At 45.1% G+C, this 27,278-nt stretch overlaps 1 protein-coding gene across 1 annotated transcript; it reads right to left on the minus strand.

The window, feature by feature from the left end:
* LOC142776796 (uncharacterized) lies at positions 1-27,278 on the minus strand. The gene is made up of 9 exons (XM_075881154.1): positions 27,105-27,278; positions 24,951-25,473; positions 21,785-21,930; positions 20,948-21,002; positions 20,777-20,825; positions 14,102-14,447; positions 3,218-3,336; positions 2,182-2,340; positions 1-97 (listed from the first exon to the last, which is right to left on the minus strand). Exons 1-7 carry the CDS (start codon positions 27,240-27,242, stop codon positions 3,277-3,279), a joined length of 1,317 nt encoding a protein of 438 aa, XP_075737269.1. The 5' UTR covers positions 27,243-27,278; the 3' UTR covers positions 1-97; positions 2,182-2,340; positions 3,218-3,276.

A 27,278-nucleotide genomic window follows, 5' to 3' on the forward strand; every position in this document is an offset into this window, starting at 1 on the left:
GCCCCGAATCCGGCCACGAAATTGTCGAGATCGGACGCCAAACCGAAGTCTCGTCTGTGCAGAACGAGATCAATTCTTTTCAGCCTTGGGCAACAACCTGGAAAAAATCAAGTTCTTATCAGGAGAGTGCTCTAGCAGTATTGATGAAGATATAACAAAGTGAAAATCGGACAGAATACTTTCGTGGTGTCTGCATTCTACGTGAAGTTTGTCGATTTTGTCGAGGACATGAGCTTGCTTCCCGCCATCGGCGGCTGCATTACGGTGGTGTTGAGATGCAACAACACCCGTGCATTTAGATTTATAGGTACGCTTTGCAAGAATCCCAGTGGCCAAAATTAATCAGGAATCCCCCACGTGCACCAGTCATATTTGGTGTAAAATGGAGCCCCAGCCCTTGTTATTATTGTTATTCTTGGTTCTGTGGAGTTGGGTCGTGAAACACAATGTATGTTGTGTAAATGTGCGGGCATTCATTTACAGATTACCACGATAACGCAAGGTTTTGGATGATTCTGCTAATATGAGTAATATACGTTTACGGATGAAAAAAAATCCTTACTTTACCCCTTCAATGCTGAAGATACCTCTGGTGAACGCGGCATTCATGTGTCCACCGAAGATGCACGCGCAATACTGGCAGGCTTTTATGAAACGGAGTGGCTCTCCATATACCGCCTGAAGACGCAATGCTGACGATTGCTATGCATTTAAGTTACCGTTGTTATTGTGCGCATGCGCCTTACAACACGTGTGGTCGCAGGTGTGCATTCTTCCGTCAAATGCCACATGAAACACTCGATCATTTCAAGGGTGGGAGTGGCAAAGGTGCTGCACGTGAATAACGGTTTGAAACTGTTATAGCGGCAGGACATCAAAATAGAGGGAAGAGAAAACATTCTCTTAAGGGCATGTCAGAAATTATTTTCACTTTTTGTTCCATGATTTGTTAACGTGAAGTTAGCTAGGGTTATACCACTAGCATCATTTTTCTGCGTAATATTCCTCCTAATCCACTTGGCCCGACGGTTGACGAGCTTACGTATTGTTTTCAAACCAAGTTCCGGTTGGTCATGTCACATTTGCCCCGAATTTTCACTGTCTAAATCTGCGGCGAATCGGCGACCACGCAAAGCCTCGAGTCACTTTGAGTGGCCCAAACAAGCGAAAGTCACATGGAGCTAAGTCTGGGCAGGCGGGGGGGGGGGGGGGGTGTCCATTAACACAAGTTTTATCTTGTTGGTGACTTCAATGATGTGATGCGTCGTGTGTGGCCGTGCATTGCCATGCAACAATAAATCTTTCTTGGACAACAAACCTCGGTGTTTGTGGGGAATCACCTGTTGCGTTTGTGGTGAATTGCGGATTTGCAATCCCCCAAAACGCAGTCTACGTATAGTGCGCTTCTTCTATATTAGGAGGATAATCTTCGATGAATGTCTGCACCTTTGATAATAATATGGTAATTTCTGGGGTTTAACGTCGCAAAGCCTTGATACAATTATGATAGATGCCGTAGTGGAGGGTTCCAGAAATTTCGACCACCTGGGGATCAGCACCGTGCACCTATAGGTACAAGCACACGGGTCACAAGCATATTCGCCGCCATAGAAAATACGGTCGCTGCAGCCGGGATTCGATCCCGCGACCTTCGGGTCGATAGTCGAGTGGCTTAGCGGCTAGACCACTGTGGCGGTCCGTTTCTGCACCTTTGGCGCCCTCCGAGTAGAGGAAACGAATCAGTGCTCCTTGTTCCCCTTTGGTGCAAACTTCTAATATAGATGGCGTCACCAACCTCTAAGTTACGGTTGTTTTTTAACTCACTAAGCAGTCGGTAGTTTGCGCTAGGGTCATTTATGTGTGGGTCTTTTCCTTGTTTTTCTTAGTTTATCTGTAATATCATGCGAAGAAAAGATCGAATGAAACAGCTCACCATCTGTTTTTTTTTACTGAGTTGCTAGCAACGAAAGTAACTGAATATCAAAATATACGAGAAATAATTCCATCACAAAAGTAAACTACATAGATTTGAAACTTTCATCAACAAACGAGACGCTTGACAACTTCATATGTAGTATATCCAAGGTGAAAGTCGGTGAATCTTTAGCAGTGTCCCCAAAAAAGATATATAAATATATATTTTAGAGCTCGGCCACCGATGTCATATATTTTTTTACTCACCATGCATAATTATGACAGCTCCGGGCGAAATAACTGTGTGCGTTAAGTACAAGTGCTGTATTCGCGGTAATCCAGCTTCAACCAGTACAGCGGCTGATGATTCGTCGATGTCTCGTCCCCTGTCGATCTCCAAGGATGTCAGATTCATGCAAGACCTCACTGTGGAATGAATAAATGCAGTAAAAGAAAAACTGTGAAACACCACAAGTTTGCTCTGATGTACATTTGAAACAAGCGAAATGATTATTGAAGTACTTGGTCTACAGAGGTAATTTTTGTAACAGTTTTCTTGCATTTAAAGAAACCTTTTCTCTTCGAATAGCGCAGAAATCTGTGAATCTGCTGTTCAACTCATCCTAGTGCTAGTACCCACATCATTCATTAGTATATTAAAGTAACATTAACAATGGCAGTGTTATCACAAAATTCTCATTGGTTAAACAGACAATAAATAAAAATATTCTGATAAGTGCAGTACACATGCACTATTACAAACAGGTTGGTGTTGCTGTCAGTAAACCTTGGAGAGGTAGCTTGTATCGCGGCTCATTGTCTTCCGACGTACAAAAGAGAAATCGTATGTTCTTGAAAGCTTCAACTCACTTTATCGGTAGCCACCCTGATGCATGTAAAATTTATCGAAAAACTGATCAAAATACACGGTAACTGAGTTGCAAGATTTTGAAGGCAAAGCTAACACAGTGTTAGGTGAAAGAGTGTAAACAGAGAAGCTGGGAGGGGGACACAAGAGAGGATCCACCCCTGATTTTTTCTAGTTTAATAATTTGCCAATAATTTCTGCCATTCGTGCTGTTCAGTTATGAGCCTCGAGCAATTCGTCTATATAGCTATTTCGGATAAGGGCACTTGGACCCCTACCAAAGGCAACAAACGGCTGAGGAATGCGGCACGAGGCTAAAAAGAGTCCACACAGCCTGTTAAATTATATCACTTGTTAGCGCAAAGAAACTGTGGTTCTTTTTCCTTGTTTATTTTTTATTATTTGTCGAATATAAAAGGAAAAAAATACACATACGAACGCAGCAGAGGCTTGCCAATGTCAGGTTCCTGCCTCCAATGCACAGGGCCTGTAATTCAGGCCAGCACTTTCCCAGCATCTGGCAGACTCTGTGACCAGCATATCCTTGCTTCTTTCTGCACGTAGAAAGTCATGGCCAATGAACAGCGGAGCTGATTAAGCCAAGCGTAACTCCGTCATCTGTGAAGAAAAAGTGTCATCATCATGAACCGGCACTCTACTTCCTCTGCGTCCTCCTCTTCAACGCTTGCAAAACACGGAAGTTGATATATCGGGAGCACAATTCTGATAACTCTGGTGCGTGAGCGAGAGAAAGAGAGGGATAGAGAAAGATGTAAAGAGATAAAGAGAAAAAGTTTTGGCACAAATATTTTCTGGGATGCGAATTAGCATAATAAAGATCCGAAGGCTGCCATTGTAAAGATTGGTGCACACTGGTGACTAGCAGCGGTCGCGCGACCATTTGCGACTGGCGACCAAAAAGCGATTGATGTTCACACCAACAGGGGCTGCATGCGAGCGACCTGAAGTCGCAAAAGGGGAGAGTCACGTCCGGTTCTCGTTATCAGCGAGAGCTCTAGACACTGGCGCCGATCAGCTGAGCACCGCCAGCTGAGTGAGCGGAGCAAACCGGGCGCGCTGCATTAATTGTTTTCGTCCGTTCTCGCACAGCGTTCCCAACAGCTTCAAGTTCGATTCAAGCGAAGAACAAGACATTGTCATGGTGCTGATGCGCTGTGCCATGGTGTCAGCGCTGGCATCACAGTTGTCTCCGAAGAAAAAAAGGCTGCAGTTGGTGTGACCGTCCTTTCTATCGTGGGAGTTGGCCGGCCATGCAAGGCGCCTGCCTCCCGAGCTGCGCTTAGACGACAAGGAGTATTTCCGAGAGTCGTACGTATTCAGAAACGGTCCTTGAATATAATTGACTTGCCACAGCCTAGAATACAGCACAAACACGTCTCGAACGTGGTGTCTTAAGTCGTTGCGAAGGCATGAAGCACAAACGCGTTCCAAAGGCGCTGCATTGAAGGCGGTGACAAATCAAGTTCAAGACAATAAAACGGTTCTGAATACGAGGAAAAGATAGTGCACAATTTATTTTCTCTTCACTTTGACGGTGTTTACCTTCTTGCGAATACCGCCACGTAAATTCGACACTGTGGTCAAGCTGCTGCGCCCCGCCATCTCCGAGCCAAGTATTTCGTGGTGGCCATGGTGCCACAGACCTAGAGGAACTCACTCGTTTGTATCTGGTGGCAGGAAGCCAGCGCAATGAAAAAATCAAAGAAACAAAAATTGAGCATCGCTGATTTGTTCCAGCAGCTTTGCGACTGCAGTTGCGCGACTGAAAATTTGGTCAGGAAGCGACTAGCCAACGCAGTCGCTTTGCGACCGTTTTGTGACTGTTCGCGACTGTTGGCGACCAGTCATAAATGATCACGCGGCCACTGCTAGTCGCTGGTGTGCACCAGCCTTGACCACTCTCTTATCCAGGCATGTTATTAGAGTACATACAACATGATATTTGTATTGTATAGTTTAGTATAGTATAACTAGGTGATGGGAGGGAAGTGTGGGCGAGGAGGAGGCACAGAAGGAGCGGAAAGAATAAAGCATATGCTACAAAGAAAGAGAAATGAAGCAAGGAAAAAAGGCATAAAGAGTGAGTAACAGTTGAAAATAGAGAAAGTAATAAAGAACGACAAACATAGAAAAGTAATACAGAAGTACAACAAAAGAACTAGAAAAAACTTGGACCATCTTCCCGAGGTAACCCTGATGGTATGCGAAGCAGCAGCATTGCGCACGGGTGGCGGCACGGGTTGAACGGCACCAACGTGGGTAAGGCGCTGAGCGCTGCAACATTCGTTTCAAGCGATGGCTGGCGTATGTCTTGTACGTTGTAAACACGTGCAGACATGTTTCAACGCATACGTTAGGCGCGTCAGGTTTATTGCGCGTCAACCGACGAGTTAATGGTGTAGCGAGCGGCGGTGTCCCGGCAAGTGTTGAGAGGGAAACTGACGAAGCGGCAGCTGAGGATGCCGCGGCAAGCACGCGGCAGGTGGGAAAAAGAGTGACGTCAGCGCGTCTTCCGAGGGGAGCGTGACGTCAACGCGCAACAGTGGCGTGACCTACTTGACACCGCACCAATATCTGCGGTGCGCGGCGCGTTCGTACGGAGAAACTGAATTACACAGGCTACACGAAGGGCTGCTTCGCATCTAAAAATAAATAGCAACTACGAAAGTCGCCCAGCTCCGCTGTTCCTTCAAACTGGGCACCACTAGTCTGGTGCTGTCCTAAGGTTTCTTTCTCTCTCTCTCTTTTGCGGAAAATACACGGAATAAACGTGTCAGACAATTGCTGAGACTGTAGGAGCTTAATGGGAAAATTTTCATATTTGTTCTGCTTGCTACACTACCACGACAATGCACACGACGTTCCAGGCTCAAATTTTGCACGCAGTAGAATCTCGTTGATGCAATAATCTTTTTGGCCCAATATGTTTACCTTTTTCTTTTTTTGTGCACCAACATGTCTTCGAAATATTGCACTGTCATGCGTTTATTGCGATCACTTTTTTGCCTTCAATTCAATTATAGGAACGCGAAAGTGTACTTTCACTGATTTATACAGAAAAATTACGTTTATTCCTCGGTATACTTGTTCAAATCGCGTTCTATCAAGCAACAATCTGCTCGTTGCAGAACCATTGAGACTGCAGCAGTGTCGGCATTGCTGCAAAACGATCGTTGCCAGGCACGGCCGCTACGTTCATTGACGATGATGGTAAGCCGGGCAATACACCACACAATCTAGCGAAAATTTTTAGCCGTATTATATATGAATGCAGTGTTTCATGCAGAAAATTTGAATGAATATGAAAATATAAGTTTTATTTGTTTTTCACCTCTTTATTCACTACGCTTATTACATAATACGTTTTTTTTTTATTTTAAATCTCACAGACTACCCTTAGGCAAAAAAATGGTGGTGTCAAAAAAGCTTATGCAAATATTTTTCGTGCATAAAGTCTAATTGCGAACGGTGGCAAAGTCTATGGATGCAGGGGTCGAGGTCGGGTGGTCGGCCAGGCCTGAGGCCCGCGTTTCACGGAGGTGGCGAAAATGGCTTCATTGTAGGCCTGTGCAATATACGTTTTATTTTACATATCCCGCGGGAAACCTATCAACATGATTTCATTGTATAGCTCAAGCTGTTTTACGCTGCACGGCTGCACACACGGCTGGAAGATTCCGGGATAAGGGGGTAGGGTTACCCATTTCGGAGGAACACATAATCATACGATTACATCTAAGCGCTTATAATTGTTATGAAATCGTCACACGTCGCGCTCCCCCATGGTGCATCAGCACAACTCAACAACGTGACAGTGTGCGCGGAAAAGAGCATGATGACCAATTGAGTACGGTTGTCCCCAGGACTTCATCGAAGGCACTGTACCGTGCTCTCTACCGGGTGGCAAAAATTAGGCGCCTTCTTCCTCTTTTAACCACTACCACCACCACTTCACCGACCACGAATTTCACATCATAATCCCATAACATCATAAAGATGTATGTTGCAATGCACTGGTTTTTTAATGCGAAGCATTCATTTGTGAGATGCAGGCACATTGAGAGTTTCTATCTATCTATCTATCTATCTATCTATCTATCTATCTATCTATCTATCTATCTATCTATCTATCTATCTATCTATCTACCTGTCTGTCTATCTATCTATCTATCAATCAATCAATCAATCTATCTATCTATCTATCTATCTATCTATCTATCTATCTATCTATCTATCTATCTCTCTATTTATCTATCCAGCCGCCTAAGTCTCGGTGCTCTCATGATCCCCTCCCTAACTTGGGGCAGACCAAAGTTATTACGGGAGGGGTAAGAGTGCTTGATGAATATGTCTTGCTGGTCTCTACAAGAATAACGTTCCGATTCCGTCGCGTTCTTCGTCAAACATTTTGCTCCAGACATGAGCGGCACCCGTATTCTACGGGCATCGGTATGCTGGCATGCGTCACAGGTGATTGCCAGTCTATGTCTGCCAAGGAACGGCGAAAACATACATTAGTAATTCGAATAAAAAGTGGCAAAAGAAAACTGACATCGGCAACAGTGACCCGACGAATGCAAAGAATGATTATCACAGTCTCAGCAGGAATCAAATCCAAACATTCCGCGTGGCAAACAAATATTCCACCACAGAGCCACGCCATCTCTCGAAACTGCTTTGAAATAAGAATTTGTGCAGGAGTAATCTTGGGGAAATGTCAGTTGTGGTATTGTGCTCGCTAATTTTCTCAACATTCCATATGACACAACCATCGTACACTTGGTGCACTACTATTTGTCAGGTTAACATCAATCTCATACTTAAGTGCCGTCAACTGAAGTTGGTCTACGTGGCATTATCCGCTTATCCTCGCAAGCACAAACGCTACGTATTAGCTAGCTGCTTTTGACGTTGGAAATACCCATGTTGCTGTTTGCATTGTTACGCAACTGTAAATCACTGGTTGATTGATTGATGTGTGGGTTTTGATTTCTCAGAACCAACATGTGAATATGAGAGACGCATAGTGGAAAGCTCTGAAAATCGCAACCACTTGAGGTTCTTTAACGTGCACGCAAATCTGGGCATACGAGCCAACAGCATTTTTGTCTGCATCAAAAATGCAGCCGCCGCAGCCCAGATCAGATACCGCGACCTGCGCGCGTCAGCAACCGAGTGCCTAAGCTCTAGATCTCCGTGGCGGGGCGTAAATAACTGGTTATTTAAAACATATGTAACTGTTGAACATATGTATGGGGGTGGAGACAAATATCATCAGCGTCATTTTGAAACTTCGCTCAAAAAAATTGCTCCATAGTACCCATCCCATCGAATGCTTCGCATAGCATCGATTCCCATGGTATGTGGTTTTTTGCCGAATTTTTCACAGGATCTTTTTGACAGTATGAAATCATAGATACGCAACGTTTAACAGAGAAGCTTTGAAGGATGTGAGAAGCCTCCGAAAATATTATACAAGTGTTCACCTTGTCCTGGCAATAAATAAATTGCGTAGCTGAAATTAAGGGGTTTCAAAGGCATGTTTAGAGGTGACATGCAAAAAAATTTTGAAAGGCTAATAGGAAAGTGACAACATTTGTTTTTTGCCTGCTTGTAGGTGTTGTGCAAAGTAAAACGCTTACAATGTTGCCCATTACCGAAGATGAATCGAAATCAGTTGAGCTTACTGATTTACAGACAATGGGGCTCATGTTCCGCGGAGAACGTATGCGGAAAGTTTAATATCTGTAAGTGACTTACCGCTATGTTATCACCATACTACGCACAGAAGCGTTCTATAATCTTGCAAGCGTGTTTGCCTAACCACACTTGCGATGAACAACGTGTTGTGATAAAGCTTCTAAAATTGCAGTTCGAGAGTTTAGGAGACATTTTAGGTACACTAAACTGGCAAAATGTTAAAGCTGTTAGTCAACTAGTCTTAATTTTGTTTGCGCCTGCTCAAAAATATACTGTCAAAAGAACAATAGTGTGTGGAAATTGTACGCATATTCGTGACAAAACACTTCTGAGTTGACTTTGAGAACAACTATTCAATTTTTCCTTTTTCCTTTATACCTATCTTGGTTCATGGTTGGAGGAAGTGTACTGAAGGATTTAAGTGAAGCATCCCGTTTACCTATTGGGAAAGGAGAGGTAGCATTATAGATCATATTCAGGTAAAGCAGGAAAAAGGTGTGGCTAATTAAAGCCTTGCATTGAGTTACTTTTTCAATCAATAAAAGGTGTTCTGAGGTTTTCTTTCTTTCGTTTTTCTTGTTCGGATGACGCATATAAGTTCAGAGCACTACCATTGAATGCCTGCAACCGTAGCAAAGATAAAATTAAAGAGCAAAGATAAAATTAAATCTACTTTGGTCAGCAATCAGGCGAAATTAAATGAATGCGGAAAAAATCACAAAACATACAAAAACTTGGTTCAACAAATGCTTGAAAGTATGAGTCGACCCCTTTTCACAATGCTTCCCCATACATTAGAATATGTTTTCGTGGAGCAATAAGCCTCCATTTAGTGAAAACTCCGGCGGTCTTAAGGATTGTTCGTAAACAATACTCCAGGTGAATATTTCATGAGTTGCAGATTTTGGTGGTGGTGGCATAGTTGGCGTGAAGCCCGACACCGGCAAGCGTGCGCGAACACAGTCTTCGAAGGTACGTATCTGCATGCGCCGCTTGGTGCTCCCGCTCGAACGTGGGATTGTCGGCGTTCAGTCATGTTCTGGTGTGGAAATCTGATCTTTCATGGAGTTCACTGGTCGTTTCCCGTCACCACCTTTATTCATTGCCTTTCGTTGTTATATTCTATCGCAACATGCATAATTATCGTTGTTGCCTGCAGCCAGAGAAGTGTTACCCTGCTAAGCATGTGTGTGCAGATTCTGTTCCAGGCACGGAATAAAAAAATAGTTAGGAACGATGAATGCGCAACGCGAAAGAAAGAAGGTGTTAATAAATATATCTGAAATTTTACGCCCCGAAACCACCATATTGTTGGGGAGGGCTCCGGAAATAAGGACCATCTGGTGTTTAACGTACACTTACATCGCACACTACACAGCCTCTACCATTGCACCTCCATCGAAATGCGACTGCCACGGCCGGGATCGAACGCGCAACATTTCGGTCACCAGCCACGCATGCTCGCCATTGTTTCACCGAGAAACAATGGCTATGGTCCTATTCCCGTCCTTTAAGAGTTTCGAGTCGTGGCATAGCCACTTGTAAGCTAAAGACTGACTTCGGTGAGCTAAGAGGTCTCTGTTGTTGTAGTTTGCCTTCAAACGGGACCGCCACTTTTGCGAGCCTCTTTGGAGTGTGGCATTCACTTCGGAAGCTGCCGTTATGCCTGAGAGATTTTCAAGTAGTGTAGAAATACGAGAACATTTTATTCAACGCTGTGTCAAATAGGCAGTCCACAAAAGGACTGCGCAGTCGAATCAGTCTAGGCAGACCTTTAATGTGGACTTCCTTCTGTAGCTGTATAATCCCTAAACCCCCGCATTGAGCCGGAAGCCAGACATGCAAAATTGAAAACCCCACGAGCAAACGCAAAGCCTATTTGATCTATTTGTGAAGATTGAGGAACGCAACCACGCGCCCCACTTCGTCTGACCCTAATTTTTACTGATAGTAAAAGTACTTCCATCTATTTGCATTTTTAGGGGCGAAGCTCCTTAGGGTGTGGGTCTGTCTATCCTCCGATGCTGTATGTAGCCACCGGTGGAACATACCCGAAAGAGCGTTCCTTTGAAAGTCCGCTGAATGGCGGTACATTTATATGATGAAAACATGATGAAAAGTTGTGAGATGGCTGTACTTGGAGTGTTCACTAGATAGACGGATGGATGGATGGACATACAGATAGACGAATGGACTGTTAGATGCACAGATAGAGGGGCGGACGCACGGACGGCCGGTTTGATGGAAAGCCAGACAGAGGGGCAGCCGCACGAACAGATGCACCGACATACGAATGGACACATGGAGGGACGCATGGAAGGACGGATGCACCGACGGTCACATGGATGGACGAACACACGAATGCACGCACAGACGGACGCATGGACGGACGGAAGCTAGAACGTATTGGCGGACGAAAGCACGGACAGACTGACGAACGCTTCGCCCTACCAATCATCATTCACTCCGTGGATATGTTGTGATACTTGTTATAATTGTGGCGACTGGAAAAAAATGCAGCAGTGCTTGTCAGCTATAGATGTTTTGGGGAGCCCTGTGGACCTGTGGATGTGATGAGGGACCCCTTGCAGTTAAAGGGCGGGGGGTCATACATTAACAGAACGTGCAGCGTAAAATGGGTGCCTTTTATTTCTCCTTGGTAAATATTGGTCAAACTAAAGTGCTACGCTAATTGCACCTCAATCACTTATAAATGAGTTGCTCAGCATGCAGCAGCAGCCAAAATCAACCTGTTTTTGGCCTAGCAAAAGAACGCTAGCGTGCATATGTTTTTTAAAACTGCAACGAAAGTTTTGAAACCACCTTACAAAGGAAGAAAACAAGTTTGCTCCGCCGCATTGCAGTAACGTTCTGCAAAAAACCGCACTTAAACTCAAAAGGGGCTTTTGTCCTGGGGCAAAGTCTGCCTCCAAAAAACATGTTTTTTTTTGTTTTTTAACGCGATAGCGTTAAAGAGCTCGTGTCACAGAAATTCCGTTATCGGCGTCGACACCATTGGTTGTGCGTGCAAAATTGTCCATGAGCAAAAAAATCGAGAAAGAGGCAAGTAAAATTTTAAAAAGTTTTGGTTTTACTGAGGATCGAACCTGGGCCGTTCGCATGGATAGCAGGGTGCTACCACAAAGTCACGGTGTTTTTTTTGTTGTTGTTGTTTCAGTGTCACGACGAAAACGAGCCCATTCGGCGATTTGTAGGCGCATTTGGGAGGCCATAAATCTACTTCGAAAAAGGCCGTTATAGTACAGCCATCACCGCTAAAAACACACAGGAACTTTCAAACAGCTATAAAAATGAACAACTACGTTCATTCTAGCGGAAAACATATCATGCCTTTCCAAAGGCGCTGAATAAGCAAACAAAACGCTAGATATTGTGCTGCCATCTGTGAGGCATTGTGAGCCTCTTTACTACCTTAGAAATAGACGGCGCGGCGTGTATCTTGGAGGCCATGCGATTCTTGCTTTAGATCACAGAGGAACAAAAGCCTTTCCTTCCTCCGTGTTTAGATCGAAAACCTGTATGCACCATTCGCGTGCGCGCGTGTGTTTGTGTGTGCCCGTGTGCCCGTGTGTGTGTGTGTGTGTGTGTGTGTGTGTGTGTGTGCGTGTGTGCGTGCGTGTGCGTGTGTGTGCATGTGTGTGTGTGTTTGTGTGTGCGTGTCTGTTCGTGGGTATGTGTGCGTGCGTGCGTGCGTGTGTGCGTGTGTAAGCGTGCGTGTGTGTTCGTGCGTGTGTGTGTGTTCGCGTGTGGTGTGTGCGTGCGTGTGCGTGTGTGCGTGCGTGTGCGTGTGTGTGTGCGTGGTCATGTGTTGCGTGTCCGTGCATGCGTGCGTCTGCGTGCGCGCGTGTGTGTTTGTGTGTGTTCGTGTGTGGTGTGTTCGTGCGTGTGTGTGCGTGTGCGTGAGTAAGGGTGCGTGTGTGTTCGTGTGCGTGCGTGCGTGTGTGTGTTCATGCGCATGTGTTTGTGTTTGTGTGTGTGTCTGCGTGTGTGCTTGCGTGCGTGTGTGTGCGTGTGCGTGTGTGTGTGCGTGTGTGCGTGTGTGCGTGTGTGTGTCTTTGCGTGTGTGAGTGCGTGTGTGAGTGTGTGTGTGTGTGTGTGTGCGTGTCCTTGCGTGTGTGTGTGTGTGTAACAAAACGTATTAATAAGTATGCACTTAGTGGTTGAATAGCGTACTAGGGGCCATTGAAACTCTTATAAAGGTGAAGCTTAAGGGTTCCCCCAATATTTTTTTTTTGATGATAGGTTTTTGGACCCCCGTTGGGGAACCACAGAATCACGCAATAATACCTTTCTGCTCGTTTCCCTGCATTCTACTCAACACGTGAAGTCTAAATTATGTGTATGATATATAGCGATAAATTACGTATGCAAGCTCTAATTCACTATTAAAGTGCTTTACCTAATGACTTTTAGCCTGCGCACCTATTGGAACTGTGAGAGCCACTATGATCAAGCTTGGCTTGAATATGGTGGGCAACATCAGGGTTAAAAAGGGAACTCTATAGGGAGAGCCAAATGGGCTCCACCTCATCCTTATTCTTCTAGTTACTTCATTCTCGTGGTTTGGCTCCGTGGTTATTACGTGCCCTAAGTAGACACAGTCTTTTACAACTTGAAGTGGACTATTACCTATCTCGAAGCGCAGCTCTCTTCCGAGGTTGTTGTAGATTATATTTGGCAAGCACTCTCAAATTATGACAGATAGATTGCCACTATCCCTCAAGACGAAGGTATTTAACAGCTGTATCTTGCTGGTACTTAGCTACGGAGCTGAAACCTGGAGACTTACAAAGATGGTTCAGCTTAAATTGAGGACGACGCAGCGAGCAATGGAAAGAAAAAGAGTAGGTGTAACCTTAAAATATAAGAAGAGAGCAGAGTGGATTAGGGAACAAACGGGGGTTAAGGATATCATAGTTGAAATCAAGAGGAAATTGACATGGGCCGGGCCTGTAGCGAGCAGACAGGATAACCGCCGGTCATCAAGGGTAACTAACTGGATTCCCAGAGAAGGCAAGCGGTTTAGGGGGAGGCAGAAGGTTAGGTGGGCTGATGATATTAAGAAGTTTGCGGGTATAAATTGGCAGCAGCAAGCACAGGACCGAGTCAACTGGCGGAGGCCTTTGTCTTAAAGTAGATGTAGTCAGGCTGATGATGATGATGATGATGATGATGACGATGATGTTAGGGAGAGCACAAGAGAAAGCGCTTGCTACAAGCTATTCGTTAAATTACACGGAACTTGTCATTCGAAAGTCCTCCCTGAATATTTCTGCTCCTCACGTGGTGTGGTGCTACCTCCGTGCTTCATCCGAGTGATGATGACTCGTGATGAGCTTTGATGTCAGGATGACGTCACACGCTAATGGTATTGTTGACAATGCTGTATATGACGTAATTGGTAACGTTATGTGACATAACACTGGTGTCATTCGGATTGTCAACGCAGGACGCCACATTTTGTGACTCGTGAGATCTGTGAAGCTTCACGAACAGACGGACCGACAACTGTTACAGACAAAGAAGTAGGTGGTAGTCGGGGAGTACATGGCCCATCATCCTTTGAAATATGCTCACAGTGGGTCTAGGGGTGGCACAATGAGCGTCTTGACACGCCTGCATCCTGCTCCCAGGGACCACAGCGCTTCTGGAAGGGTCACGTGAGAAACTGTTACGTAGGCCACAACTTCCAGGAATGGGCACGCACTCGCCAGCCAAAGAATCCTGCGTGCAGAGACAAACACGTTTTCCAAGCAACTTCTTACACTCTGACACCCCTGGCGCTTCAAAGTGAAAACATGGTACGAAAACAAAGAAAACTTGCCTGTCAGTGAGCACGTTGTCGCAGCCGATTATTGTGAGCACCTTAAGCGTTTTACAACAAGCCCTCAGGAGGTTCTCCAAGCCGTGCTCAAGGTGAACCCTGCAGAAACCGTAGTTCGAGGATTGCCAATGCGTAACGAAACTACTAAGTCTTTGAAGACACTCAATTGCAAGCTGACTGATATCACTTTGCGTTATACATTGTGAATTAAGGGCAACGTATCTTCAGACCGCTAATGCAATCACATTTGTACCTGGCAACATCACTGAACGACTGCGTGTCAGACTCAGCACTGTATGTGTGGTGTGCAATGGGCCTCTCTTTCTCTCTTTCCCTTTTAATCTGTTATTTCCCTCCCCTTCTGCAGTGTAGCAAACTGGACGTATGACATGGTTGACCTCCCCACCATTCCTATATTCCTTCTCTCGTTATCTTATCAGAATTCAAATAATACTACAGAAACAAGGCTGTACCGGTACTTGACGAACTTGGATTTTGCAGTTTAATATTGGAGCTTAATAGCTTAACTAACGCTCTAACTACCCGTTTACTATGAGGTACACGTCGGCATTCCAACTGATTCAGCAGCACGGAAAAGCAGAGAGAGAGAGAGAGAGAGAGAGAGAGAGCGCTACCACCATACCTTCTATTTGAAATACTACGCAAAAATTTGCAATTGAGTGTGCTACCGAGGGTGACCGTCTTCAGAATTTCGTGTACTCGCTTTTATGAATAAGATTTTTGGATGACTCATCGCTCTCCTGCGGGCAGCGATGGATCCAGGCCCCACCGTACGCAATCCGGACTTGGCGTCACCTTCGACGTCAACCTCAAGGAAGCGTAACAGCCGGGAGGACGACAGCACCAGTGACAGCACTGAACTGTACACGGCGAGTAGTGAAGACAGCGACGAAGATTTCATCCCTGCAGTGAAGCGTAAAGCTAAAAGAAGAATGGTCGGCGCGTCTTCGCCAGCTAGCGTCTCTACCGTGAAGGCGGCGTGCAGTTCTGAACGCCATACCATACTTTTTGTTCCTGTCGACTCTTCGATCAATCTGAAGAACATGAACAGGCAAGTGATATCAGCGCGTCTCGAAGCTATCGTGCCTAATGAGATAAAAGATATTAGACTCAACCCACGGAAGAATATCCTGGCCATAGACGTTGAGCACCCGGCTGCGCTACATACCCTGCGAACTGTCACTGAGCTTGGAGGCATCTATCTCAGAACTTACATTCCGCAGGATAGTGACACGACGACAGGCGTCATTTATGACGTTGATGTTTCCATACCGAACGCAGACCTTCCTGTTCTGATAAAGCCAGCTACTGGGGCAACGGACATATTGCAAGTATGCCGGCTTGGCAAATTCCGTTGCATCAAGGTGACCTTCAAAGGTGATTGCATCCCATCACATGTGAAGGTTGGTCATTTTCGTCACGTTGTCCGACCATACATCCCAAGACCACCCCAGTGCCACAACTGTCTAAAACTGGGTCATGTTAGTGATGTGTGCAACAACAAGCAAGCATGCCCACGTTGTGCCGGACCCCACAAAGCAGAGGCTTGCCAAGCAACTCTCCTAAAATGCAGCAACTGCAACGGCAACCATGAGACCTCGTCCAAAGACTGCCCAGTACTGAAGAAAGAGAGGAGCATTCTGAGACAAATGGTTAAAGACGGATCCTCACGAAAGGAAGCGGTAACGGTTGTTCAACGACGGCGTTCCCGTCGACGGCGGTGCTCGAAGAAAAGAAAAAGCAGTCCTGTGCCGAAGGCGCCTTCACTAACGCCGCCACCGCCACCACCACCGCCGCCACGACCACAGAGACCTCCACCGCCCCCGCCACCAGGTGGGGTACGTCCAGAGGTACCGGAAGACACTGTGGCGCTACAGAGAACATCCGGCTCTGACTGGCCCACTTTACCGCGGTTACACGTGTCTACGGAACCGCAATATCGACAGTCAACAACGAATATGCCCCCAGCAGGCAGTCTGTCCGCCCAAGAGGTACAAGTCTTTTCTGTACTGAAGTCGTTCATGAGTGTTATTCGCACTCTATTGGATAGTCTACAGATCCCTGCCGCTAAATGCGCGCTGCAAATCTTGGACACACTAGAACCAGTTTTTGCCGGACTTCAGTAACAAGATGGCGCACCATAGACCGCATCAGCCTTTCCGAGAAAAAGTCAAGCGTGCTTCCATAATTCAGTGGAACGCAAGAGGTCTACAGTCAAGAATGCCTGAGTTCCGACAATTCATTTTCGAAAATAAGTTTCCCATCATCATCATTTGTGAACCGCATTTTTCAAAACTACCTCGTCTGTCGGGCTATGAATCGTTCATTTCTTCAACGTGCATTGAGCGAAGTCAAGTTGCTGTGTACATCCGTAAAGAACTCACTTATGTTCTCCAAAGAGTAGATTCTCACAATGGAAATCACTACGTGTGTCTATATGTTAAAAAGAAGAAGTTGTCGTTTACACTGATAGGCGCATATATAGCGCCGTCAGGTCGACTAGATCAACAAATCTTGAATGGTATATTTGCAACGACTCCAGCGCCTTGGATATTGATGGGTGACTTCAACGCCCATCATCCATTGTGGGGAAGCATCAGGACAAATCGAAAAGGCACGGACCTAGTTGATCTCGCATCAGAGCACGGGCTTCAGGTGCTGAACGACGGCAGCCCTACTTATCTCCGAGGAGTAACTTACAGCAGTTGCCTGGACTTGACATTAGTGTCGCATAGCATTGTCACGAAAGTCCAATGGTTCACAGATATTGAAACACGTGGCAGCGACCATATCCCCACGTACGTGACAGTCAGAGGTTTAGACGATTCTCCTTCCCCTGGACACTCAAGACTTATTGACTGGGAAGAGTTTCAGATATCAGTGGAGACCAAGTGCATGCACGGACCACCGGAATCCATTGAAGAAGTGATTAGTTGTGCAATGGAGACTTCCACGAAGATATGTTCGAAAGAATCGAGACGCACGGCACTCGACCAAGAGTTGGAACAACTTCGAGCGGTCCGCCGACGTGCCGAAAGACGATACAGACGCACGAAATCTATCTCTGACCTCAGAGAATCCAGACGCATTCAGAAAAAAATCCAGCGTCGAATGCACAAACTTCATGAACAACGGTGGAAGAATTTTTGTGACTCGCTAGACCCTCGAAAGCCCTTGTCTCCCGTATGGAGGACTCTTCGAGGTATTCACTCGCATCCGCAATAGCGTCACCCCTTTGCCGCTCTGGCGCTACATCAACGTCGCTCACAGCTTGATGTTTCTGGGGAATTTTGTGCAAAGATCGCCGGCGACATCTCTATACCGATCGATCTAATGCCACAGGATGTTCCAGTCGCACGAGATCAGCAAATGGAGGTTGCGTTCACCATGGAAGAACTTCATGCGGCATTGAACACATGCAGACGCTCATCGTCCCCAGGTCCGGATGGAGTGACCTATACTGCCCTACGTCACCTAGGCCCGAAGGCACAGCGCTGTCTCCTGGACATTTTCAATAAGTCTTGGCATGATGGAATGGTGCCTGATGAGTGGAAGTGTAGTCGCCTGGTGCCTTTGCTGAAGCCCGGAAAGTCTCCATTCGATTTGGCATCATACCGGCCTATAGCACTAGCAAGCTGCGTTGGCAAGGTCATGGAGAGGATGCTGCTTACACGCATGCAATGGTACCTGGAACATTATAACATCTATCCTGATGCTATGGCTGGTTTTCGACGAGGTCGGTCCTCAGTTGATAGCGTTATTGACTTAGTGACCTCTGTTCAGCATCAGAAAGCTCAGAAGCGGCTGACGGTAGCTCTGTTCTTAGACGTGAAGGGTGCCTATGACAACGTGACCCACGAGGCTGTTCTCAATGCTCTTGAAGCAGCTGAACTTGGAGGTCGTGTCTTTAGATGGGTAAGAAGCTACCTCACAAAGAGATCTATGTTCGTTTTGACTGAAGATGGGTCTACGAATAAGTATTTCACAAGTCGTGGGGTGCCACAAGGCGGTGTTTTGAGTCCTACACTTTTCAACCTGGTTCTCGTGGGGCTCACTGAAATGCTGCCACAGACGGCTTATGTATCTCTCTACGCTGACGATATCTGCATTTGGGCGTCCGGCGTGACACGACCTCGAGTGTGCGCAAGAATACAGAAAGCGGCAACAATGACATCGACATACCTTCGCCAGCAAGGTTTGACTATCGCCACAGAAAAATGCGCAGCGGTGGCGTTTACACGCAAACCGATGTCTTTCTACTCATTGTGCATCGATGGCAGATCAATCCCATATAAGAGCACTCATAGATTCTTAGGCGTCATCGTAGATCGTGACCTAACCTGGAGCCCGCATGTCACATACCTGAAGAAAAAGCTCATTGGCATTGAGAATGTATTCAAGTTCGTCGCCGGAAAATCATGGGGCCCATCCGTGCACTCCATGTTGCAGCTTTATACAGCCCTCTTTCTCGGAACTCTCCGGTACAGCCTTCCGGTCCTGTCCAACACGTGCAATACTAACATCCGTGCACTGCAAAGCGTACAAGCCCAAGCACTTCGGACATGCCTTGGTCTTCCAAGATGCTCATCGACAGTGTCAACTATTGCTATTGCACAAGAACAACCGGTCACAACGCACATCATTGTCGAGACGCTGAGAGCGCACATTCGGCATTTATCACGGCTACCGTCACATCATTTAGCGTGTTTGACAGCTCGGAGGCCCCATTCTTCGTACTGCGGTATCGTGACAGAACATCAGGACATACTACCGCCTGGCTTCAAACTTGCCATGCATCCAGCAACTGCGCCATGGAGTCTTCGTCAACCTGACGTGCGCTTATCAGTTCCTGGTATCTTTAAGAAGGCACGCATGTCAACGCTAGCCCTGAAGCAACTGACTTTGCATCTGTTGGACGAAAGGTACTTCGACCGCATACATGTTTACACCGATGGCTCCACTAATTCCAACAGCTCCACAGGAGCAGTGGTTGTTCCATCTGAAAATGTGTTGCTTCAGTACAAGTTTTCTCACACCACGACGTCGACAGCAGCAGAGCTCGCAGCACTTCAAGGTGCAGTAAAGTACATTCTTCACCAGGAACCTAACCAATGGGCCATCTTTTGCGACTCCAGGTCAGCCTTACAGTCACTACGGTTTGTTCTGCAGCACGGGCTACATGAACAATCCGTATATCAGATAAGGCACGACTACCACGAAGCGCTCGCGGAAGGTCACGATATTGTATTTCAGTGGTTACCGAGTCATTGCGGAATCGTTGGCAATGACCGCGCAGATGAAGCTGCTCGATCGGCTCATGACCAAGACCAGCGCACGCCCATACCACTCTTGAGAACGGACGCTGCAAGGCTACTACAATCACTTGCTCGCCGTATAGCTCTTCTACAATGGAATACGCAGGGTTTCTCCAACACGCACCTGTATTCGATCGACCCAAACTTGCAACTTCGTTTGCCATCCGGGTTCCCACGATGCGCTGAAACTTTACTGTGTCGTATGAGGTTGGGCGTGGCATTTACGAATTCGTACTCTCGTCTCCTTGGAATGGCGAGCACTTCGGCATGCAACATCTGCGCCTGCGAGGAAACGCTTGAGCACATTCTATGTCATTGCCCGGCATACCAGACCGAACGACGTATTATGGAAGCCAAGCTCTGTCAGCTGGATTCACGGCCGCTTACAGAAGAGAAGATCCTGGGACCTTGGCCAATAGCTTCCCATACGCGCAAAGCCACGAAAGGCCTCTTGTACTTTTTAAGGAACACCAAACTTCACGACCGCTTGTGAAAGAACTGTGCGAGGCCGTGCTGTGTAGTTTCGAGCTGACTATTTATGCTTCTCTTTCTTACTCCTCTTCTTTTCTGTCTCTTTTCGTTCTATTATTCCCCTTTTCCCCCACCCCAAGTGTAGGGTAGCCAACCGAGCCAAGCTTGGTTAACCTCCCTGCCTTTCCTCTCTATTTATCTCTCTCTCTCTCTCTTGGATGACTCGTTTCATTTTCGAGTTCATGCGAAAAATATAGCTACGAAGTTCTAATCTACAACATGCACTTCTGTATGCAGGTTTGATTCTCATTCATATAGGTGAACACTGACATACATACGACTTTAAAAGAGGTAAAGGCAGTGGTTAAATTTTAAATTGATATCAGAAAACTCTCTACATACGTTACAAATACGAAAAGTCCACATTAACCTGCCTCCCTCTTTAGGGGCCGAAGGCAGCATTTCCACACACAATAAGATCTAAATGTGCGTGGGTATAGAGCACGTTTGCATCACAACTTTGACAACTATATCTGAAAACATTTGTACATGAGTGAGTGAGGGAGTGAGTGAGTGAGTGAGTGAGTGAGTTTGTTGCTGTACTAATAACTCAATGCGCACCTAGAATTCATTGGCTCTTGATTGAGATCCCCGAATGCCACTTCAAGAGCTGTAAAAGCGGAAGAAAAATGTGAGCTGCGTGTAAGTGGCAGTTCTTGTATCGACGTCATTACTGAATCGAAGCGTGTAAAATGATTTAGAGCGCATTGCGACAATGATAAAAAGAGATACCTTCGAGCGATATGCTTTGAACTGCTGAGCACCAGCTTGCCATTTCGGTGAAAATCTGAAACCAACAGTGCGGAACGTTCATCATATCAAAAGAAAAAAAAATAGACATCAGCTCACGACATCATCAAACAACACTGGCTGCTTTTTTGTGTGACTTCAAAGTATAGATTACATAGCATGTCGCCCCTCTCATCATACTATGGCCGCTGTGAGGCATTTATACAAAGTCGTGCGCATGTCTTGCGATGAATAAAACTTCGTTTTGCTAGGGTCCGTTATGGTGGCTGATGAACTCGGTCTCATAACTTCAGTACGACTGCAAAAAATATAAAGACACGGATAAGAGAGAAGACACACCAAGTGAAACATGCAATGGGTTTCTTGACATAATGCTGCATTTTAAATTGCTAGCTTATGAAAGCATCGTGTACACCGATCCACACAGTGTGTGGAATCGGCACTTTTTTTATCTGATGGCACAATATTGGTGGCTGCAGGTAAAGAAAGAAACACTTTCCGTGCTTGGCTTACACTAGCAGCAATAATATTTATAATTTGTGGAGTTTTGTGTAATAACCACGATATGAATATGAGATACGCCGTAGGGAAGGCAGGGCTTCGGAACTTTCGACTACCTTGGGTTCTTTAATGCGCGCCTAAATTTTAGTACACTGGTAATTTCTCCTCAATTGAAATGCGACCGTCCTGTTGGAATCGAACCCGCAACCTTCGGGTCACCAACCGAACATCGTTACAATTGTAAGACCATGGGGGCTGGAGACTGGCATCAGTGCCTATAATGAAAACTTGTAGAGATGACCTGGTACGTGCGTTTACCTGTGCGGATATGGTCGTGTGCTTGAGATCAATGTGAAGCCAGTGCTGAGGTCTCTCAATGATGCGTTTCCAGGCCCGACACACTTGACGGCAAACCAGCAAATCCTCCATAGATAGATATTTAATTATCGATTCCAAAAACTTTTCTGCGTTAAAGAATAATGCAGATAAAATAGTTTAGGCTGTAAGCATCTAAACATCAAAGCTCAAAAATATTATTTGAGGCTGTGTGGCCTGCACAATCAATCAATCAACCAATAAATAAGTCAATCAATCAATCTGTTATTTAACGTGCCCTAGAACAACCATTTGGTATTAGTGCAGGTGCGATCAAAAATAAAACAACACAAATAAACTATACAATGCTCACAGTATACGAAAAAAGAAATAAAATAAAGAAGAGTCAACACGCATAGACAAAAACAAATCAGCGCAAAATGAGAAGCATAAAAAGACAATACAATCATGGAATACTAGTGAAAAATAAAGAGGATTCTAAACAACTATGCGGCAGGCTTCCTTAAAGACGGAAAAGGGAAGGATCTGTGCATTGTGAAAAACTATGTCAAGACAGTGTAGAGATGAGATGAAAAAAATGACAGAAGACTGTAAAAAACATGAAAATCATAAAAGTTAACATTATAAGGGCTTTGTATTCTATATGAGCGGTAGAGTGTTGAAAAAAGTTGGCAGGTACAAGATATGGATTCTCTCTGGTTAACTTACGCGGAATCCGAAAATTTACACAATGGAGAAGCAAAGGGCAGGATATCATACGGTGAACTAGTTAGTAAAAAAAATTAATGTAAAGAGCTACTTCGTCGGTAGTTAAGGGAAGGTAATGATAACAATCTGGCAGTGTTAGGACGAAATACTGAGGAATTTCTAGCGAACCGATGGTTGTATATTCCTATGACATTTCTCTCTACTCACTCAATGGCGTTACTGCCAGATTCAGCGATGTCATTCTAGACCACAGATGCATACACAAGTTGAGGAAGATGTATTGGGGTGTACAATTTGCGCAATGCTGTAGGAGAACTGAATTCTTAGGAGAATTTGAAAACGCAGACGAGAGGAAGGCCACGCATGGCAGTTCGTTCAGTGTGAGCAAAAAAAAATAGCATGCTCTCTGACAGAACACCAAGACCACTGAATTCATATATCTTACATAAGAACATGGTATTGACAGAGTATGGGAATGGCACGATGAATGATTTGCGACATATAATCATGAATTTGGTTTTTGAGGTATTTAGACAAAAGTTATTGTTATCACACCGTTTGGAGAAAGAACACAAATCTGACTGCTGCAAGCGAGAGTCGTTAGCTGAATGAATTTCCTTCAATATTCGAATAACATCAGCATACAACAGAGCAAAAGAATAACGAATCGCAATTCGAACGTCGTTAACGTAAATTAAAATAAGAGTTGCCTAATACCGGCCTTTGAGGGACTCCACTAGCTACTTTGTATAAGGAAGACGTTAGGCCATTTACAGCCACATAACATGGTCGATTATGCAGATAGCTGTGCAGGAGATTCACAACAGACGAGTCAACATCAAAGTTTCCAAGTTTGAACAAAAATAATGAGTGGCTGACTACGTCAAGAGCCTTGCTCCGGTCACAGTAGACTACATCATGCTGCCCTCTCTAAGAAACAGGAGAAGAGATTTGCGTCATGAAATCAGCAATTTTTGTGTTAGTTGAGCGGCCAGGGAAAAACCCTTGCTGATTAGGATTCATTGAATAATTCATGCTAACATAAAATATGTTGTGAAAAGGCAGCTTAAAGATCTTTGATGTGGAACGCAGTAGAGAAATTGGGGGATAATTAGAAACATCAGTTTTGTCGCCCGACTTAAATACTGGAAAAACACGCGCAGTTCTTCACATTTTGGGAAAGTTGAAACCGTTCAGACAGTTCTTAAATATTGTAGTCAGTACTGGGGCAAATAGGCCACCATAAGCCTTTCGTATGGCGGAAAAGATGACATCTGGGCCATACAGTACGGATGGTTTTAAGCGCTTAATGCATGTGCAGATGAGCTTTTCATCCCGCGATAGGCCATTAGATGTGCTAACTGCCTTGGGCTGTTGTACTATCTGTGTCCTAGAGTCTGAGGTCTTATAAACCAATAAAAAATGCTGGGAGAACAGTCAGCGACAGCATTCACTTCGACACTGTCCGAGTCCAGCAGCCTGAAGGACTCCCCACTTTTGCAAGACCGTTTGCGTACAGACTTCCAAAACTCAAATAATAATAATAATAATAAGAAGAAGAAGAAGAATGATAATAATAATAATAACAACAACAATAATAATAATAATTTGTCTGTGCATGTACGAACTTTTTGTAGATTTCTTCTGTAGACAGTATTGCATTGTTATTTCTTTGTTTTATATTTTTGTGTGCCTGCACAAAGCCCTAGTGGTTGTTCCTGAGCATCTGAAATGAATGATCGATTGATTGATTGGCTATTTTTTTTGCTTTTATGCGTAGAAATCACAAAAACACAGAGAAAATAGGGAGCGATCAGCTGACAACTGCCACCTAGAAGGGCACAGTGCAGAACGACAAACACGGCGTGCAGCTTACACGCGTGAACACGCAAGCTGCAGTGCTTACATGTTCACACATGTAAGTGCTGCAGCTTAATCGTAAACTGTGGCCAGTTTAGCCAGGTATTCGCTCGTCTAGCTAATCCTTTACTCCTGCAAGAGTAATCTCAGCGACTTCACGATAATGTGTGAACTAGCACGCGACTGAGAAGAAAGCATTGGGGCCATCTACCCTGACTTGTCTCTGCGAACATAAGGGTTACCAAGGGATACCCTATAAAAACAAATGCTATTGAGTGATACAGGGAAGGATATTACACAACAATTGAGATTCTGCTCAGACATATAATAAGTGTGTTTATATATTATAGATATACTTGTTAGAGTAATGAACTTGTAAAATAATGTTACGGTTGTTTTCTAACCGTGGGGAGTTTCCAATCCCGTCCATCGAGAAACAGCTGCTTGGTGTTTGTTTAGTGATACATAATAAATAAGCTACAAATAAACTCGGTATTGGCGAATCACATCTCACTCTTCGGATAAGTCGTGAGGCAATTTTTCAAGCAGCGTCATCACATCACACACATACGTTTCTTACCTACGCGGCGTGTGCATCGTGGAGGTCTGCGAGGTGGCTCTGGCTGCACCATTGCGGAGTCATCGGGTGCAAACGTGACCCGATGCTTTTCGGCATGTCGTGTCGGACGTGGATTAGTCTGAGTAGCACGAGTGGCAGCCTTTACCTGAGCACGATGGTTCACATAATCAACCGCGTTCTTTGCGGCTTCTGTTGTTGCGAATGGCTCTGAGCTCTCATAAGTGGAGGCCTCGGTAGCTCGCTCGGTGACTCCAGATTTGTTGTGACTGCCAACATCGCGAGGATTCACTGCAGTATAGCCCGGATCAGGCGCTACTTCGGAAGTTGTGTGGGGCCAGAATTCTTCGTAAACGACTGCTGGAGGTGGACCCTCTCTGCAGCGAAAGCGGGGCTTTTCAGTGCGGTGGTTAAACTTCATTCCTAATTCGGCGCAGTGAAAGAATTTGTCCACCTTGGCACGCAGCTTGCCCTGTTCGCGAAGGTAGGCGTCTCGTTTTCTCACCAAGTCATAGTTGGGAATGCTCTGAAATGCAAAATGTTCAGAGCGAGGGGTGTACAATCTCCGTTGGTAGCTCTCGCTAAAAACGGTGTCTTCGCTGCATAAAGAGTATTAGTGCAGTGAAGAGATTGTATGCATAAAGGGCATTAGTGCAGTGAAGAGATTGTACATACCGCTTCGGTGATTCACATTTTGTCGGCATTTTTTTTTAACATTTGCGACACAGTCATGCCGGTCTAATTACTTGAAGTAAGCTCTATTACGCCAGTCTATAAACTTTCTTATCGTATTTACTGGTGTAAAACTAGTGTATGGTTTGTACGGTTTGGATGTACGGTATCCATGTACGGTTTGGATACAGGGTGCAAATAAACAATTAGTCATTTCCTTGCGTGTATCTTTCTCGTGAATTTTGTTTTCGTCGGGCACTGAAGCATCTATAGCAAGTTATTGCCTACAGACTTAGTAAACTCAATCATAAAGCTATTGTGAAGTGATCGAGTATTTATATCAAAGGAAATATAGTGGTAGGAGCATTATTGCACTTTTTCTGAGAGTAATCTGACACAATTCCACGAAACGACTGCATTTTTGTGCAAGTCAAGTGAACATTACACAGAGGTGTATACCTGAAAAATAGTTGCGAGAGAAATTGCTTCCCTAGTCATAAATATTTGGCAACTCCCCCAAGGGATTGTGCATCTTCGTTGTCTTGGTGAGGATTGTTCAGATTAAAACTATGAAAACTATGCGAAAGCTCAGTCGTTTTTAATTAGTATAGAACATAGCTGCAGCAATGCAGCGGAAAAATTACTTTTTCAAACGACCTATTATGCGCTGTACGTGTTTAAGTTTTAATCTTGAAATCGCGCTTTCAATGCATTTTTATTTGCCTTTTGAGCAGCAGATTTTCTTGTGTCACGTTCATGGCAAATAATGTTTCTACAAATTTGCAGAGTGGGTGACGATTTGTAACGCGTAAAATTAAAACTTGTTGTCATGGTCTTAGAAACGGCGAGGAGAAGATCAGCGTGATGACGCTGTGGCTGCACAGAGTACAAGCGAACCGTGACTGGGTATTGAGTTAGTAAATTAACAGGGAAACAGGGATATAAATAGCCCTAGTCCTCTCTCATGCCTCACAGCATCATGCGTTGAGAAAAGTCTTACGTTTTATAAGACAATAGACAAAATTTACGCAAACTCGCATGCAAATCGTGGTGTTCTGCGAAAGTACCTGTACAGAATTTCTCGTTCATTTAAATTGTCTCCTTTTCTTTTTAATTTCTATTATTCCATTTGATGTTTTTCTTCTCATTTTAATTTAATTCAAATTTTGAGATTTTTTGCTTCTTTACTTCTTCCGTCTCCATGCATACCCGTGATAGCTGAAAGCTTCACTATTTTCTGGCTGGGCTCACGATTTCTGCAACAGAAATTTTCTGTGGGGTCAGCCACTTACAGCTGCTTACTTATTACGTTACTCAATAACGTCACCTGTAGTTGTTCACGTGCAGATAGGCTTTCCCGGGGAATGCAGTCGTCGCGATGAAGGGGCTCAATTGTTGAGCTTTCGCGAAAGAGGCAAGGGAACTCGCAAAAGCAGTTTTTCAAAAATGCAATGCTGAAAGAGAGAAAAAGAAAATCTGGCTAACCTCTTCTTCACACCGTGGTTGCTGAGTCACCGGGCCATCTCGGCAGAAGCCGTGCCACCACTGCACGTGGTGCAGCAGCGACCGGAAGCTCTTGCTGGCTTCCTGACAGATCGGGCAGCGGTATTCCGTCGGCGCCATGCCACGCTCCGGCTGCCGATCGACAACACTCGTCGC

The sequence above is a fragment of the Rhipicephalus microplus genome, chromosome X (assembly GCF_043290135.1).
Source record: "Rhipicephalus microplus isolate Deutch F79 chromosome X, USDA_Rmic, whole genome shotgun sequence".
Lineage (NCBI taxonomy): Eukaryota > Metazoa > Arthropoda > Arachnida > Ixodida > Ixodidae > Rhipicephalus > Rhipicephalus microplus.

Bases quoted from the DNA above. Each gene is read 5' to 3' on its own strand.
- LOC142776796 (XM_075881154.1), bottom strand. From the start codon at position 27,242: ATGGCGCCGACGGAATACCGCTGCCCGATCTGTCAGGAAGCCAGCAAG. The intron at 21,931-24,950 runs GTAAGAAACGTA...TCTTTAACGCAG, and splicing joins ACGATGCACACGCCGCGTAG to AAAAGTTTTTGGAATCGATA. The intron at 3,337-14,101 runs GTGAGCATATTT...TTCTACGTGCAG, and splicing joins GTGCCACCCCTAGACCCACT to AAAGAAGCAAGGATATGCTG.